General features: G+C 41.7%; 1 protein-coding gene across 1 annotated transcript in view; it reads left to right on the top strand.

The window, feature by feature from the left end:
• MAP3K15 (mitogen-activated protein kinase kinase kinase 15) overlaps positions 1 to 18,322 on the top strand; it is a 113,105-nt gene that overhangs the window by 16,199 nt on the left and 78,584 nt on the right. The window contains exons 2-3 of the mRNA XM_072744862.1: positions 4,158 to 4,297; positions 6,856 to 6,879. Of these exons, the coding sequence (XP_072600963.1) occupies positions 4,158 to 4,297; positions 6,856 to 6,879 (164 nt within the window). The remainder of the gene's footprint in view (positions 1 to 4,157; positions 4,298 to 6,855; positions 6,880 to 18,322) is intronic.

Raw genomic sequence — 18,322 nt, 5'->3', positions numbered from 1 at the left:
TATTTCATACTATCACATTGTGAAATCATTGTAATTGATTCTTAAATTGTTTGAAGGGCACTTTGTTTTTAAATTCACATACTTAACTGCTAAGAGTAGATTTTAAGGGGAGCCTTGGCTTGTTGCGAGTTCCTGACATGGTATCCCTTTTGAAGGGTTGTTAAAGCAAGATGGGTAGGGTGCATAAGTGTCTCCATCAAGAAGGATGGTTTATTGTATGCAGACTTCCCCCAAAGCTGACCTGTGTCATTAGAAACTGAAAGGTAATGGTTGCTCCAGAGCACAGGCTGTATTTGCAAATGAAAAATCAGCATTTTACCTCTTTTTATCTGTGATCTGTTTGCCTAAGGTTTAGCTTGATAAATCAACTATTTAACGCCTTGTGGCTGTGTTTGAGAAAGTGAGTCAGGATAGTAGGAAACCTCATGTGGACACTTGGGAGCTGTGATTCTGTTTGTGCCCTGGCTGCGTGACCGTGACACGGGTGAATCTTTGTGCTTCATTTCCCCATCTGTGAAGTAAAGCCAATACCTTCCCTGCCGGTCTCCCAGGGTGGTTCTGAAATCCAACCTAGATGTTTGTGGGACTACTTTGTAAATGTCAAAGCAGATGACCATTGTGGTGATTGAAGCCTTATGATCTCTAGGGCGGGGGTAGGGAACAAACCTAGATGCCTCATATATAATAAAAATCCCAATGTGGTGTTTAGTCATTTAATATTTATAAATCTGCTAAAGTAATATCCTAGGAGTTGTAAAAATGAGCTAGTTGAATATTATTGTTTTATGAATCCTCAGCGTAATCTCAGTCTTAGTGGCCTGAGTGACAAACACCAGGTAAAAATGTCAACTTTGGGTGTGAGACCATTTTTCTATTGAACACGGATTACTTCGAATTTGGAGTAGCAGTGTCCGTCTGCTGTGCGTGGAGTAGGGACTGAAAAGTCTGTGTCCCAGCCCTTGGTGGAGCCGTGGAGGGGCCCTTGAGCGGAGGAGTGAGGCTAGAGGACAGGAGCCCTGACACAGAAGGGAGAAGGCAGAGGAAAGAAGGCGCTCGCGTCTCCTCAGCGACAAGCCACACCCCCCCCCCCAAGTTACAAGTTGCGGGTTTCCAGTGAAAATGGCCCACATCAGTTGGGGGCTGCTGTCCTTCGTCCCTGGCCTCTGCCTGTTCCTGTCACTCTCCTTTGTCTTCAAGGAGCTTGAAGAAAGCAAGAAAGCCATGGCTCGCTTGCCTCAGTTAACTACACCTGTCTCCGTGGCCTTGGAATTAGCGTCTGTGCTGCCACCTAATAGCACAACTCTCAAACCCATGCTTTTTCACGTAAGTAGGTGCAGTCCAGGGAACCGTCCTATAAGCGGACTGATTCATTCAGCTGCGGTGTGATTTTTGACTCCGAGCAAATGTTTGCAGGGAACTGTTATCCGTTGGAGATAAATGAACCAGCCTGGGTTGTAAAGTGTTTCTTCAGCATATACGTTTGTCCTTTCTTGAGCAACAACCTCAAGAGGGGTGAATTTGGGCAGGACAGGCTCCTGTTTAAAACCTGTCAGGGGGCAGCCCGGGGGGCTCAGCGGTTTAGCGCCACCTTCAACCCGGGGTGTGATCCTGGGGACCCGGGATCGAGTTCCGCGTCAGGCTCCCTGCATGGAGCCTGCTTCATCTTAAATCTTAAAAAAAAATCTTAACATAATCATGACAGGTTTTTTTTTTTTCAGAACTGTTAGGTGAGACATTGATACTACAGTAATTTTCTTTTTTTTTTTTTTACAGTAATTTTCTTTTTAAGATTTTATTTATTAATGAGGGACACACACAGAGACGGACAGACAGGCAGAGGGAGAAGCAGGCTCCATGCAGGGAGCCTGATGCAGGCTCGATCTTGGGTCCCCCAGATCACACCCTGGGCTGAAGGCGGCACTAAACCGCTGAGCCACCGGGGCTGCCCTACAGTAATTTTCTTAAAGATTTTATTTACTTATTTTAGAGAGTATGTGGGGTGGTGGAAGAGGAGCAGGATGGGGTCGGTGTGCAGAGAATCCCAAGCAGACTCCCTGCTGAGCCTGGAGCCTAATGCTGGGCTCAATCCATGACCCTGAGGTCATGAGCTGAAATCAAGAGTCAGACACAAGCCAACCAGGTGCCCACTATAGTGTTGTTGTTGTTGTTGTTGTTGTTTTCCATTTGCATTCTCCTTTTTGAGCAATACATACTGAAGTATTTGGGAATGAAATGATGTCTGGGGTCTGCTTAAAATAGTATGGTAAGGGGGTGGTTTGGTGCCAGTAGAAGTGAAACAAGCCTGGCTGTGAGTTGTTAGTTGTTGAGGGAAGTGAAGGGGCTATGGGGGGCTTCATTATACTATTCTACTTTTATGTATATTTGTATTTTTCCATGATCCAAAGAAAAACAAAAAACCACCCTACCATAGGTTTCCCATTGCCTCAGGATCGAGGCAGCTCTCTTAACATGGCCTTCAGACCCCTTCACCACCTGGCACCTAAGAACCCTTCCAGGCTCATCTCCTGAAATTATTTGCAGTCCCCCTAACACATGCCATCTTATGTCTGGCCCTTTGCCCTGGTCTTCTCTTCCTGCAACACTTTCCTTCCCTTTCCATCACCTCACCCTCACACCAATTTGCCTGACTTTTCTGGGGCCCCAGATCCCAGACAGCATTCCTTTTTGCAGGCCTTCCCTGAATGACCTTTGTGCCAGTGTGGGTTGAGTACCCTTCTTGTTCTCATTTCTGTCCCTTGAACTCAGCATGATGCCTGGCATATAGCAGATGATCTGTAAGTTAGAAAATAAAAGGCCCACCTAGGGCTTGTTGGCGCTTGGCCTCAGGACTCTCAATGCTTCCTGCACAGAGCCAGTGATGCCTGGTGCTGATGTGGCTACTGCCTACCTTCTTGTGTCTTCTCGCTCCATTCACCTTGCCTCTGTTCTGTGTCTTTGGGATTTTCAGTGACTTTCCTATGAGTCACAGCACTGCAAGAGTAAGTTCAGATGTTCTTTCCAAAATCTCTGTATGTGGTAGGGAAGGTCCAATCAAACTTGGAGTTTTATACTTTCAAAAATGACAAGTTTTGAGCTGGTGTGCAGTACTGCTCGGCACATTTAAATACTCTCCTTGTTGATGTGATACGTTGCCTCCTCCATTTGGAGTAAGTCTCCATAGGACACACCTCCAAGGGCATTTGAGCTACATTTTCAAGTTAATGATGGACATTGAGCCAGAAGGAATGTTCATTACAGCAGTTAGAAATAGGAAAAAGGAAAAAAACACATATATTTAGATAGGATGGATAAAGAAATTTCTATCCAGGCCTCAGTCCTCATATAATGGAATGCTATGTTGAACTAGAGGTAGACATGCAAATTGGTGGTATCACACCAGTAGCAAGTCCAAGAATACATATGGTGTGATACTATATATATATATATGAGGTTCAAAGCCATGCAAAACTAAACAATATCCTGTTTAGGGATTCATACATTATAATATGCATATATGTATTAAGTATATACATGTGTATATAACATGACGTGCATATCTAATATATAATCTTGTGCATGTATGTAAGATACATGTGCATATATATACACATGCGTGGATATATATTTATATATATACATTTAGACATGTAGGGAACTGATAAATACAGAGATCAGGACAGAGGCATCCTCTGAGCAGGAGGGAGGAGATGTGACTGGGAGGAGGCACATGAGACTCTGACAGTACAGATGATGTTCTGGGTCTTGGGCTGCATGGCAGGAGCATTGTTTGACATTTCATTTGGCTTTATAATTTGTACATAAGGTGAACATACTCCTTTAGAGATCACATATTTCCTAATAAAGATAACAGCAAAACTAACTCCAACAGCAATTTTTAAGTGAGGCCACGTTCCCAGCACTTTGAGGAGGGAAGAGGTTTCTCTCGTTGCTTCTCTTCCACTGCTCATGGGGTGCTTCTAATCCAATTATTCATTACTTTCTGCTTTATCTTAAAGGCTGGTAAAAAAAAAAAAAAAGGCTGGTGGTAGAAACACCAATTGCAGGAGTTCCCCATTGGTGATCAGCAGGAAATAGATTCAGTAGACCAATCACCTCTCTTTCTCTCCCACACCGTGTCCTGTCCTTGCTGATCTCAGATGTTGCTGTGGTGGACATGAGTGAGATCTCCAGACAGCCTTCCCTCTTTTACCATCTGGGGGTCCGCGAAAGCTTTGACATGGCCAACAATGTGATCCTGTACCATGACACCGATGCGGACACTGCTCTTTCATTGAAGGTAAAGGGGATCATTTGTCTCCTGGTGAACACTTGGCTTCGGGAAAGCAGTATTATGCATTCAAAGAAAATGTACATGTAGCATGGGAGGTTGGAGATAAACAAAAAAGATTCACTTGTGCAATTCCTTCCTTCCTGCTACAGCTTCTCGCTCACACAGATGACTTCCTGACCACTGTATGAGCATATGCTCTACAGAGAGGTGCTTGTAGGCAACTTCACCATTTCCGGGCTCATTAGGGAAGTGAAGGCAAAAACTGTTAGCTTCCATTGGAGCAAACACGCCACTCTGAACCTTTCAGTGGGCAGTTTGATCCAAACCTACACATTAAAAGTTTCTCAACTTGAATGATAAGATGACGACACAGAACCATCACCAGAGTGGGCAGAAAGTTCTAGCATAGGCATCCTCCATATTTAATCTGTTATTCCTCCACCCTCCAACACCATTCAAAACAGAGCAAAACTGAAAAGCACAACGCTGTATTGAGGTTTTTACACCTGTATTCTTGCAAGTTTGATACAGATGTTTTTTTGAATAATAGTACTCCTAAGGGAAAAAAAACAACTCATATTTGGAACATAGGTGGGGAGATGGTAGTGGAGTAGAAGGCAGTGGAGTGGAGGTGTTGAATCACCATACTGTACACCTGAGACTAATACAACACTGTAAGTTAACTGGAATTAAGATGAAAATGTAAAAAAATGCTCATGTTTGTAAAATGTGAATGTCTAAGGTGAGTTGCCATAAAACTCAGGGAATATTAGTATTGTCAGATGTCTTAATATTGGTCAGGAAAATCCTGGTCTGCGTTAAATCATTTCAGGAGTGAAAGCTTAGTTTGTTTACAACAGTGTTACTCAACCTTGACTGCACTTTAGAATTACTTGGACAGCTTGTAAGTATCCCAATACCCAGGTCATACCCCAGACCAATTACATCACAGTCTCTGAGGGATTTTTTTAACCTCCCAAAAGTACAGCCACGGGTGAGAACTAGTGGCGTCAAATTCACATTCATGGACACCAGTTCTAAATGTCCATCTCCCTTTGTGTTAAAATCACTAGTGTATGTAAATAGCACAGTTTGATGATGGCAAAGTTGAACATTTTTGTGTTTCTTGAGATTTAATATTAACCAGATTTTTCTGGGTTCTGTAATAATCGGGGGTTATTTCCTGGTAGAAATCCAACCTGCTTCAGATGTGTAACCTCTATGTGTTCTGTATCACATACACTTGACATAGATGTGTACTCTGTAATTAGAGCACAGTATTGTGTTTTAAGAAGTCATTCATAGGACATTGAAAGAAGAAACTGGTTTATTATTGTACTTTACATTGTATAATAGTTTCCCAGAAGGCTATAAACCAATCTAAATTATTACTTTAGACATTTAGATACTGATTTTTTTTCTTTTACTGATTTTCGCTAAGGCAGTTGTGCTTGAAAAATATTTAGAACTAGAAAATATGAAAGGATAGATTATTAAGCCATATTTTGATGAGAAACACAAAATTAAAGTATTTTTTCCAATGCAATATATTTTTTCCCCTCAACAATGCCTTAGTGGTCTCCTCTGGAAAGTCCCATGACCTGGATAAGTTTTACTTTTTAATAATATGGAAAAATATTTCCTAAAGGGGAAATGTGACACCAGAAGAAGGAAGCTGCACTTGTCCTCAGAAAGCCAAGATCTCAGAACGTCTAACTGTATAAACCCCATTTTACAGCTGTTTTTTTAAAGATTTATTTATTGATTGATTGATTTGAGGGAGAGGGAGAGGGAGGGAGGGAGGGAGGGAGAAGCAGGCTCCATGCAGGAAGCCTGACGTGGGACTAGATCCCGATCCCGGGTCTCCAGGATCACACCCTGGGCCTCCAGGATCACACCCCGGGCCACAGGCGGCGCTAAACTGCTGTGCCACCAGGGCTGCCCTACAGCTGTTTAATTACGTTTTCTCTTGTCTGCAAATGTTAGCTTACAGCACATGAATGCTATGGCAAAGGGCTGCATAACCATTATTTGAAGTTAACTGGCTAAAATTGTCGTCCTTGGATTTGAAGGTTCTTAGTTCGAGTGAGGTGTGGGAAGTCCCCCCAGCAGTGCCCCTTCTGTAGGAGGGCTGCCTGGGCGGGGTGGCACTGAAGGAGCCAAGACATGGTCGTGGACCTGAGCGTAGCGTGGTACTTCCCAGGCAGTTCTACGCTGTCCCTGACGTTCTTCACTGGACAGGCAAGGTGCAGAGCCTCAAACTTGAATCTCAGAATGTCTCTGGACAAGAGCATTGCCACTGCTCCGGGAAATCCTTAAAACTGTATGTCCCTCAGTCATTCCTAAAGCTAGCCAATCATGATGTGCTTTCCCCAGAATATGAATTCTCTGAGGCTCACCCTATTTGAAGTTGTTCACACAGGGGAAATGGGAGGTTTCAAGTGACTAACTCTTGCCCTGAGGTAGGTGCTGGATGATGGGGGGCAAAGTGCTTGTAGTGCTTCTGGAAGTTAATGGCTTTTTTTAAAAAGCTATATTCATCTTATCATTTTTTTTCTTTTCAGGATATGGTAACCCAGAAAAACACAGTAAGTACAATATTTTCAGATTTTTTTTAACCTGGTAAATGCAGAAGAGCTTGCCTGAAAATCCCACAGATAGCAAAGTGATTTCTTTTTTATTTTTATTTTTATTTTTTTTATTTTTTAGCAAAGTGATTTCTAATGGTGCCTGTTGGAGTGTTTCTCAGGGGGCTGGCTAGAAAGCACTGCCCTGCAGGCTGCCTGCTAGCTTAGGCCCTACTCCCACCCAGGGCACAGGGCGGGAGGTCAGGTCAGGCGAATGGCCTTGTTCTTTCATTGCACACTGGGACTTTGAGCCTGGAACCATCTGGCTGTCTCCCTCTGATCTGGGTTGCTCCCACCAAACACCAAGATCCTTTTTTGCTGGAGCCATTACCTCCCTCACTTGCCACCAAAGTTTCTCTAACAACAGAGAAACATGAACTTATACCCCCAGGTAATATGGGGACCTAGCCAAGAGTGGCCTGCCACAAGCTGGAAAGGAGGAGGACAGAATTTTTCCTGCTCTCTCATGTATGTGGTAAAGTCTCCCAATTTGGCTTCTCAGTGCCTGCTAGGACCTAGTGATAAAGGCATGTTGGTTTGAATCATCTAACGAAATCCCCACTTTAAAGACCTTCAAGGGGTTCCTGGGTGGCTCAGCGGTTGGACACCTGCCTTTGGCCTAGGACATGATCCTGGAGTCCGGGGATCAAATCCCATGTCAGGCTCCCCACATGGAGCCTGCTTCTCCCTCTGCCTGTATCTCTGCCTCTCTGTCTGTCTGTCTCTCATGAGTAAATAAATAAAATATTTTAAAATAATAATAAATAAATAAAGACCTTTAAGTTCACATCCTTGGAAATTGTGCCAGGATTACCCTGTACCTTTGAATGCCCCTTAAAGCGCCTATCTTCCTAGACCTATAGCACTGTGGTTTGTCCACTTTTGACCTAGACGAAGGACCTTCTCTTTGTCCCTTTCCTTTGGGCCCTCAGCTCACTTCTAGCCCTTCTAGAAAGGAAGGGCCTCCTACTTCTTTTTCTCTAGCAGTTGGGATTCCCAAAGGGAGGGCAAAAAGACCCAGGAGGTAGAGCTCTCCCAAGGGTTCCCTCTATAGGGAAACAGGAGCTTTGCATGACTTCACCGCTTTCACAGAAGGCCCCACCCTGTAGCTGTGGGGCCCAGTCTTATCTGGAACCCAGACAGAGCTCCCTTCCTGAGATGGAAGCCTTGACTCTCCTCATGCAAGCCAGAAGATGAAGTTCTAGAAACAAAACAAGTGGTGTAGTTTATGTAATTACCATTGCAGCTTGTATTTAACAAGCTGACCTGTAAAATTAAGGCATCAGAATGAGTTTGAGTTATTGGGGAAAAGAAATAGGAAGACCTGGGGCCTAATCTTGTCCTGTTTAGGTACTGATACTGTCCACTTATAGGAATCTTTCTTGTTCTTTCTAGATCTTGATTTCTTAAGTCCCCACCTCCATGGAGATAGTGGGGATTCAGTAAAAGGAGACTGGGGCTGAGGCTGGAAGGCACAAGTTATAGTCCTAGCATTGTCTCTGGGTAACTTTGGGCAGTCATTCTGCCCCCCTCCTCAGTGTCCTCATCAGTAAAATGAAAAGGTTGAACTCTATCACTTGGTTCATAGATAACTTCCAGCTCTCAGAGGCTTGTTTCACACTTGTTTCACAAGTAAAAAGGTGTAACTTGGATTTAATGTGAGGAATGTCTCAAGGTTATTCCTCCAAACAGGAATAACGTTAAGGCAAGGTGCCAAGAAGAAAACTATCTGACCTGACTGTTAAGTGTTTTGGAGCCTAGAAATATTCTTGTTCACCAAGAGACTTGGTGTCACTCTGTTACCATTCCACTAAATGCCTCCCCTTCTGATACATTCTCCCTCCTTCAAACACCCAGGAATTCCTTCACATTCTTTGTAATTCTAATTCTATATCATGGCACCATTCTCCTTAGGGGTGTGTGTGTGTGTGTGTGTGTGTGTGTGTGTGTGAGAGAGAGAGAGAGAGAGAGAGAGAGAGAGAGAGATGAACTTATTCTAGAGGATTTGGCAACTAATCTTTCTGCTATATTTGCCATTAGAATTCTGTGTTCAGTGCTGGTTGTCATGCTTGATGGGGTGTGAAAACTTAGAGGATTCAAGAGAAGAAAATAAAGGACCAGAGGTGGCTGGAAGGGTGAAAAACACCTAAGAGGAAAGGTTGAAGGGAAACAAACCTTGAGAGGTATTGTTCATGGTCATTTCAAATGTTTTCCGTTTCTGGAAAATAGGGAGACAGTTACTGCTGCTACTCCAGGTGGCAGGGAAATAGGGCAAACTCAGAAAAGGTTGGCATCAGCAGAATGGTCATCTCACAGCTAATGGTGAGTAAACATTGAAAGAGAATGTCACAGTAAGTCAGGTGACTTTTAAGGAGAATTTGTTTGCTTGTCCCCTCAATATGGATTGGGCTAATGCTACTTGGAAGCAAGGGTCTGGATTGTCTAACTCTGGGGGTTTCAGGAAAGACTCTGATGAAATTGTGGGTCTGTAATAATTGGGCAGCTTTAAAAAAAAAAGGAGGTACAATATAGTCCTCGCTAGTGGATTACAGAGTCCCAAGAATGAGGTATATAGATGAAATTCCACACATTGGATGTGCTGCTGAATGCTTAAAGTGATTTTTAAAAAGATTTTATTTATTCATGAGAGAGGGGCAGAGACACAGGCAGAGGGAGAAGCAGGCTCCCCACAGGGAGCCTGATGTGGGACTCGATCCAGGACCCCAGGATCACGACTGAAGCCAAAGGCAGGCGATCAACCACTGAGCCACCCAGGCCTCCCACTTAAAGTGATTTATGAAAACATGGAAACCACAATGCTTTTGAGATCTCAGGGAATTGTTTTGTACTTCTAGAATTATACCTATTATGTTGAACTTTGTTTCATTTGGTAGAGGGCTGGTGTATTAGGGCTCTCCAGACAAACTGAACCAGTAGGAGGGACACTTGGGTGGCTCAGTGGTTGAGTGTCTGCCTTTGTAGTCCATTCTTTTTCAGACAGTGCTCATGTTCTCACGTTCTAGGGTTTTTTTTTTTTTTAATGCTTTATTTAGGCCGAATTTACATGCCATGAAGTTCACCTTTGTGTACACAATTCAGTGATTCTTATTTTATGTTTTTTAAAGATTTTATTTATTTATTAGAGAGAGGGAGAGAGAGAGGGAGAAGTAGGCTCCACATAGGGAGCCTGACGCGGGACTCGATCCCAGGTCTCCAGGATCACGCCCTGGGCCAAAGGCAGGTGCTAAACCGCTGAGCCACCCAGGAATCCTCAATTCAGTGATTCTTAATAAATTAGAGTTGTGCTGCCCTTGCTACAATCCAGTGTGAGAGCCTTTTTGTCACCCCCCAAAACACCTGTTTGGAGACCATCCCTGTTGCCACCCCCAGCCCCAAGCAACCACCAATTTGCTTTCTGTCTTGTGGATGTACTTTTCCATGATTTTTCATATAAGTGGAACCATACACTAATGTGGTCTTTCATGTCTTTCTGTCACTTAGTATGAGGCTTTTGAGGTTCATCCATGATGTAGCCTGTATCAGTAGTCCTTTTGTATTGCCAGGTAGTTATCCAATTGAATGGGTATATCCCACATTCTGTTTCTCTGAATAGCTACACAAAAAGTTTATCTGGATGAAATGTGCAATACCTGTACGATAGAATATTAGTCAGTGATAAAAAAGTGGATGGGTGCTTGGATTATTCCCACTTTTTGGTTATTATAAATAATGTTGCTATAAACATTCAGGTACAGATCTTTGTGTGGAAATATGTCTTCATACCTCTTGGCTAAAGTATCTAGAAGTGGAAATGCTGAATCATCAGGTAAATAAATGTTTAACTTTCAAAGAAACTACCAAAATAACAACAAAAGTGGCTATAGCATTTTTACATTTCTACCAGCAACAAAGGTCTAGTTTCTTCACATCCTCACCAATACTTGGTATTGTCTGGTTTTTGGTATCCACTCAAGTGAGCATGAAGTGTGGTCTCTTTGTGGTTTTGTGTTTCCCTAGTGACTAAATGATGTTGAGCATCTTCCATGTGCTTATTAGCCGTTCAGTCTTTGATGAAATGTTTATTAGAATCTTCTCATTTTTAATTGAGTTTTTTTGTCTTATTATGGACTTGTAAGAGTTCCTTGTATATTCTGGAAGCAAAGCACTTAGCAGAGACTTTTATCAATTGTTTTATGGATTGTGCTTTTGATGTTGTATCTAGGAACTCTTAGCCTAACCCAGGGTCACAAAGAATTGCTCCTATGTTTTCTTTTTAAAAGTTCATTATCTTAGACACTTGAAATTAATATAATACTATATGTTAATCACACTGGAGTTTATAAAATTAAAAGAAATTTTAGCGAAAACGAGTAGTTAAAAAAATAAGTTTTAGAGTTTTGGCTCTTACAGTTGTCTCTCTGATGAATGTTGAGTTAGATTTTGTGACTGATGTGAGCTAGGGGTCTAGCTTCTTTCTTTTGAGTGTAGAGACCAGTCAACCCAGCACCATTTCTTAAATACTTTTCTTTCCCCAGTGAAATAGCTTGGCACCCTGTCAAAATCATCAGATCATAAATGTAAGAGCTTGCTTCTGGACTATAAATTCTGTCGCAATGATCTGTATGTTTACCCTTATTCCGGGGTCATGCTATTTTGATTACTGTAGTTTTATATAGTAAGTTTTGAAATTAAGAAATATGGTTCTCCCAACTTTGTTCTTTTTCAACTTCATTTTGGCCATCTGGGGCCATTTGCAAATCTCTGTGAGAATTGGCTTTTGCATTGCTATGAAACAGGCCATTGGAATTTTGATAGAGATCGCATTGTCTCTGTATATCCCTTGAGTGATATGGACATTGTAACAAGACTGTCTTCCAACCCAAGAACACAGCAGGTCTGTTTATTTAGTTCCTCTTTATTTCAGCATTGTTTTTATAGTTTTCAATGTACAAGGTTTTCACCTTCTTGGTTAAATTTATTCCTGGATATTTTATTCATCTGAGTGCTCTTGTAAATAAAATCTTTTTCTTAATTCTCTTTTCAAGATAGATTGTTTTAAGTGTGTTTATTTAAAGTAAGCCCTACACCCTGCATGAGGCTTGAACTCATGGCCCTAAGATCAAAAGTCTTATGTTCTACTGACTGAGCCAGCCAGGTGCCCCAGGATAGATTTTTAAAAATATTTTTCATAAAAATCTTAAACAGTTAACACGTAGTAGTTCATAATTCAGTTTCTAAAATTAAGTTTTTAATTTTAATTCCAGTGTAGCTAACATACAGTGTTGTTTTAGATTCAGGTGTGCAATTTAGTGATTCGGCGGTTCCAGGCATTACTCAGGGCTTGTCAGCGTAAGTATACTCTTCGTGTCCAGCCCCTAATTCCCCCATTCCCTCCCATGTGATTCACCTTTGAATCCAGGTTCCGTAAAAATTACTTCTTTTCTGTATTCTTTTCATCTACTTTTCATCCTTACGCTATTTCAGCTTGCTTTACAGATACCAAAGATAGCCATTTTCTGCATTTTATCACTTCAGAAAACCTGTTTATGTGATGAAAGATCAAGGTTGAGCCTTTATGGGAACAGGAGTGAAAACGTAGCCAACCCAGAGACATGACTTTATCTGTTAAACCTTGGAACTTCCTGGTAGTTTGTTATTAGTGTGCATAGTCCATAGGTATTCTTTAACTGTTTTAATTTTCCTTCACAAAAAATAGTATCTTTAAAGTTAAGGTATATTGGGCAGGTTGGTTCCCCCCCTGGAAGCAGACTCTGAGACTGAGTTGGGTGTGCAAGAGATTTGTTCAGGCATGCCCTTGGGATCAAGGCTGAGGAAGAGGAAGGAAGGAGGCAAGACCATGAAGCTGGGATCAGGCTCAGTGATGGCCTTGGCTAACCCCGTGGAGGGGCGAGGCTCTGGCACTCAAATGGGCTTGTACCCCAAGATTGAGGAATGTAATTCTAAGACTGTGAGGCACAGAAATCATTTTTACCTTTGAAATAGTGGGTAATTACCTGGAAGCTATACAATAGCCTCCCCAGAGAGGAAGCATGGGGACCCACACCTCCCCTGCCGCCCAGGAAAGTTAGTAGAAGATGAGCCATTCCACCCAGTACTTAAAGAAGGAATTATTAAAAATACACTAGTCCTTATTTTCATTTGTCATGTCCTAAAGCCAGAGTTCACGGTTGGTGTTTTAAAAAGCAAAGTTAAATTTCCAAGCTAGGATCATGTTATTAAAAAGCACCTTATTAAAAAACTAATCTGGTTCTTGACCTCTGGACTAGGTGATTATTTTTTTTTCCTGGAAAACCAATGAGATTTAAGAGAAACTAATTGTTCCCATTGAAATAGTTATCTCTGTAATCCCAGTAAATTAGAAATTCTTTGAGAGTCAGACATGGGCAGTATTGGGTGCACTTTCTACCATATTGGAAAGCTTTTACCTGGCTCATGAGCCCATTGAGGACTCAAGTTTTAGGGTAACAGAAGTTCTCTGGGTCTTTCTTCCTTCTCTTTTTCTTTTTCTTTTTTTTTTAGGATTTTTTTATTTATTCATGAGACAGAGAAAGCGAGCGCACGGAGAGGGTGGGGGAGGGGGGCAAAGACACAGGCAGAGGGAGAAGCAGGCTCCATGAAGGGAGCCTGATGTGGGTCTCGATCCCCGGACTCCAGGATCATGCCCTGGGCCGAAGGCAGGTGCTAAACCACTGAGTCACCCAGGGATCCCCACTTCCCTTTTTCAATTAGCCGTGGTTGGGATCCATAACTATCAAAGATGTTACAGATTGCTTAGGGACACTTTGGTAAAAAGTGATACTTTTTCCTTTAGATATCCTTTGGGTTTTCTGAGTTCAGATTACATTTTCTACCACTTCTATTAGGAAAGAACCAATTTTGAACAAGAAGCCTATGTCTCCTAGTTGATGGAGAGGCAGAGTTTTATGTTACACATAGAATGTGATTTATGTAAAAATCTGTCCTTTGAATATTTATTTTGTGTAGCTATTTTCTTAGTATTTCTGCCTCATTTAAATTCTCCTCTCTAGTCTTGATTGATGCCTTTTCCTCCCTACGTGCCTGTGGCCTTGTGCTCTCTTGCTAATTGGAATGTTGTGGAGGTGCAAACCATAAAACTTGGACCTCTTCCTCTTGAATATCACAGGAGTGAGGTCACCTTTCATAGGGCCAATGTCAAAACTAAAACAGAAATATCTAATTCTGGGGCACCTGGGTGGCTCAGTGGTTAAGCAGCTGCCTTCAGCTCAGGTTGTGATCCCGGGGTCCTAGAATTGAGTCCCGCATTGGGCTCCCTGCAGGGAGCCTACTTCTCCCTCTACCTGTCTCTGCCTCTCTCTATGTGTATGTCTTTCATGAATAAATAAATAAAATCTTTAAAAAATTGTCTAATTCTGCCTGCCAACTTGAGTAAGTCTTTGGTGTCTGCCGATGCCCATTTATTTTCTTTAAACTGAGAGACAATGCACATAGCATCAAATTCACCATTCACCCATCTGTTTGTGTTGGGTATTTTGTTGTGTGTATCACAGCTTGCTTTCTTAAAGATCTTTAAGAATAAAGCTGGAATGGCAGTTACCAACAAGAATCCTGAGGAGGAAGGTGAGGGACCTGAGGTTTGTCTGGCTCTGTGGGCCACTTGGTTAACCTTTCTGGGTCTTGGTTTCCTCCTGAATAAAATGAGAGGTTGAATCAGATGATTACTGAGATTCATACAAAATCTGAAATAATGCTAGGACTTTATGATAGCCATTCCATTGTTCAAACAAAGCAGATGAACTGTTGCAGTAGCTTAGTTGGTGCCTCATAGCGTGTTTCTAGCAGAGATCACTTCATATACCTTTTAAGTGGCACAGTAGCCTGATCATCTGGTTGAAATTGTTATTCAGCTTTGGTACATTTATTCCTATCCTGTCCAAATAAACCTAGAAAAGCAACAATATAGAATATTGTTTGCATTGATCTTAAAAACCACCCCCCCCCCAAAAAAAAAAACCCTGTACTCCCCTGATGTGCATGTGTGGTGATTTAAAAAATTCTCCTGTAACTGACTAGAAAAAGAATTGTATCTATTAGGCTTAAAACCTTGTAATCCTTTTTTTGGAGCAGCACTTGGCTTGGATTTTCTTTTATAATGAATTGACTTTTTAATGTGTGGTCATGTTAAGTAATTTTGGAAAAAAATTACTGTCCCATTTTCATTTGCTCTGTCAATTTTCTTGGGAATGCTTTTCTGTGTTTTTCTGGTTTCCATTTTCATTTGTGTCGTGATTTTTTATTTAAAAAAAAATTCTCTAGGAGTTCAAGCTGAAAGTCTCATTATGAAGTCTGTTGGGATAAGTTTTTTGCACATTATATTTGCTCCAAAGAATTATCAAAATTGTGCTGTTACTGACACCTTTGCCACCTGCTGCTAGCCATCAATAAAAAATAAGAGCAGGTTAATGAGGCCCCTTCACGTGTGTTTCTGTCCTGGCCTTCTTGGACACTTGGCCCTCTCACAGAGAGTACCTGCAGAGGAGCTAGCAGAGGGGAAAGTCCTAGGTGTCCTTAGTTAGTGACCATTACTGAAACCCATGGAGGACAGGGAGGTTAAGAACCCAGTGTGCTCTGTTCTTCTGGGCTGTTTTGGAGAATCCAGGCTGTTTGTGGATGGGAATCATGCTGTTACTCATGGAAGTCTTCCTATATGAAGCCCATTGGGAGAAACTCCTTAGAAGGCTGCAGGTAGGATGTTCTATGTGAAACATCTGTTGGGACTCCAGCGCCTGGGGCTCTTAGATTTTAGAGGGCTTTGGGATGCCTTTGTCAATCTGGAGGAGCCTCTGGATTTCTTCTCAGAATATCTCTTAAAATGCTTCAGTAAATACAAAGGATTACAAAGGAGACCCATTATACTGCAACATAGATTACAACTTAAAAAATATTTTAATAACTGTGTGCTGCTTTATAATGTCTCAAATAATAAGATCAAACAGCAGGTCAGAAAAGTCATAATTTTAAAGGAATAATGGATATGAAAGTTATTTTGAGATCTCTGCAGGAAATATAATGAGATATGAAAAATTGTATGATTTCTGTTAGTGACTAAGTCCCAGGTCCTGCTAAAACTAAGGTGTATTACCTACGTTTCTAATTGAGGTCAACATTACATTTCAGTTAAAGTTAAATGGTGACAAAAATGTAATTTTTTTCTCATTCAAGTTCACAGGCTCCCAAGGATTAATAGACTCCAGGTTCAGAACTGCTGATCCAGTCCAGCACTATTGAACATTGCTAATACTTCATGCCCACTATGTGCCATGGCCACAGTGAGGCCTCTGTCACCTTCTGAAGTTGACAGTATTATTGTCCCCATTTTAAAAATGAGACCACTGAGATTTGGATAAGTACCTGGTCCAGGGTCATTTATCTGGTGTGAAATGGAGCTGGGATTCAGTCCTTGACTGTCCAAGTTCTCCACCATCTCACTATACTTGAGCAGAGGTGATGCTTCCTATTCCAATGTTAATAAGGTATTTCGTTTTTCGTTTTCCCCTAACTTAGCAAATGTTGGAGGGGGGGGGGGATACCCACCCCACTACCCAGCTCTGCTGAGAAAATGATGAAACGGGAATGCCTCTGTGCATGATGGATGGGAGTGTAAATTGTTCCATCCTTTGTGACCATAGCACATAGCGACAACCCTAACTTCGGTCATTTTGTTCTCGGGAAGCTCCTCTTGGGAAAAGACCACAGTGTCAAATCACAAAGCTGTTGGTCTCCATGTACAGCCAGGAACTTGTCAGAAGAAAGTTAAACAACAGGAGAATGGTTACACGATAAATATACCCCACATGGTGTATTAGGCAAGTATTTAATTAAATGCTTGCCTAATTAAAAATTAGGGCATTTGACTGTGGAAGTGTTGAATCTCCCTATATCATATACTTGAAACTAACACTGTACCTGGAATTGAAATAAAAACTTAAATCGGTGACTGGCAGAGGTGGGGAAGAGTTACGGCTCTATATAGAGCTGTAAGAGTTCGAGACTATATAATCAAACTTTTATGAGAGCTTTTTAAAAAGCACTAGTTCTTTAACTTAGTGGTGTTGTAGGACTATCAATTCATGGTGGTGAATCTTTACATGACAGTAGTTCTAGAAATCTCCATTGCTAACTTAAGAACTAGGAACTGTGTAGGACTGATTCCTCCACTCTCAAACATCACAGGATCCGAGACCAGTGGCTTTTACTCTGCTCTCTGACCTTACTTACTGTATCAGAATCTTCCTTTTGGAGATACTTGAAGAGTGTTTGGAATAAGGGTTTACATATTAATAGGCCTAGCGTACTGGTTCTAATGCCCCTTTATGTAGGAAACTAAGCTGCCTTTGTTGAATGTGTTTTAATAAGCTGAATTCTTGAGATGTTTCCATTTATAAATGTAACAATTACAAATATACAAGCTTGGTTCGCTATTGGACATGTGTTATGCTAATCAATGTTTTTCTTTTTAATTTCTCATCTCCCCACCAACAAAAGTCTGAATGTGCCCCATCATTGGAAGATGTTTGGGCCTATTATTCTTCTTTGTAAGAACAAAAGAACTGCACTCAAAAGCCTGTGCTTTCATTTGGAAGTTTATGAATTGCTTTTGTAAATGTAGCCATTGGTCCCAATTGCTTTCTGTAAAATTTCTTAAACTTTTATACACTTCATGAGAGATTTTCTCAAAGGGAGTATTTTTACTTTGCCAGGGCTCCAGATTCCTGCTGTCCCCTTGGTCCTGTTCATTCAGCTCGCTCAGTTGTTCTCAGAGGTCACGTATTCCCTCTCTTTCTCTTCATTTTTCTCTAACTGTGGCTGAACGTTTGCCCGAAGGATCGGATCCCCTCCTGGCTGCGGGCAGGTCTTCACGAGCCTCTACTGCTCTCGCTCTGCCCACTGGAACCCTAAGCTGGGACAGCACATAGCATAGCTTTGTCTGAGTCTGATTTTTTTTCACACCTCGTTATTGAGGATTTGAGTAGGTTGGGGACAGAGTTTACTTTTGTACTATTGGGGAGGAATGGGTTTGCTGAAGAAAGACTGTAAACACGATTTCTGCAGAAATGTTCCTTTTGGAAATAGTTTTAAGACCTGTAATACTTGTATCCAAATAGGCAGGATTCTTGGACCTTCACTTACCTGCCTGTTGCAGAGCCGCAGGGTCACTTAGTTGTAATGTTGGGAAATATTTTGGTTAGAATTGCTACTCTGTAGAAGGTTCTATTTTTTTTTTAAGATTTTATTTATTCATGAGAGACACAGAGGCAGAGACATAGGCAGAGGAAGAAGCAGGCTCCCTGTGGGGAGCCCAATGCAGAACTTGATCCCAGGACCCGGGATCACGACCTGAGCC

This window comes from Vulpes vulpes, chromosome X (genome assembly GCF_048418805.1).
Source record: "Vulpes vulpes isolate BD-2025 chromosome X, VulVul3, whole genome shotgun sequence".
Classification (NCBI taxonomy): Eukaryota; Metazoa; Chordata; class Mammalia; order Carnivora; family Canidae; genus Vulpes; species Vulpes vulpes.
This window is presented reverse-complemented; position numbering and strand designations above follow the sequence as displayed.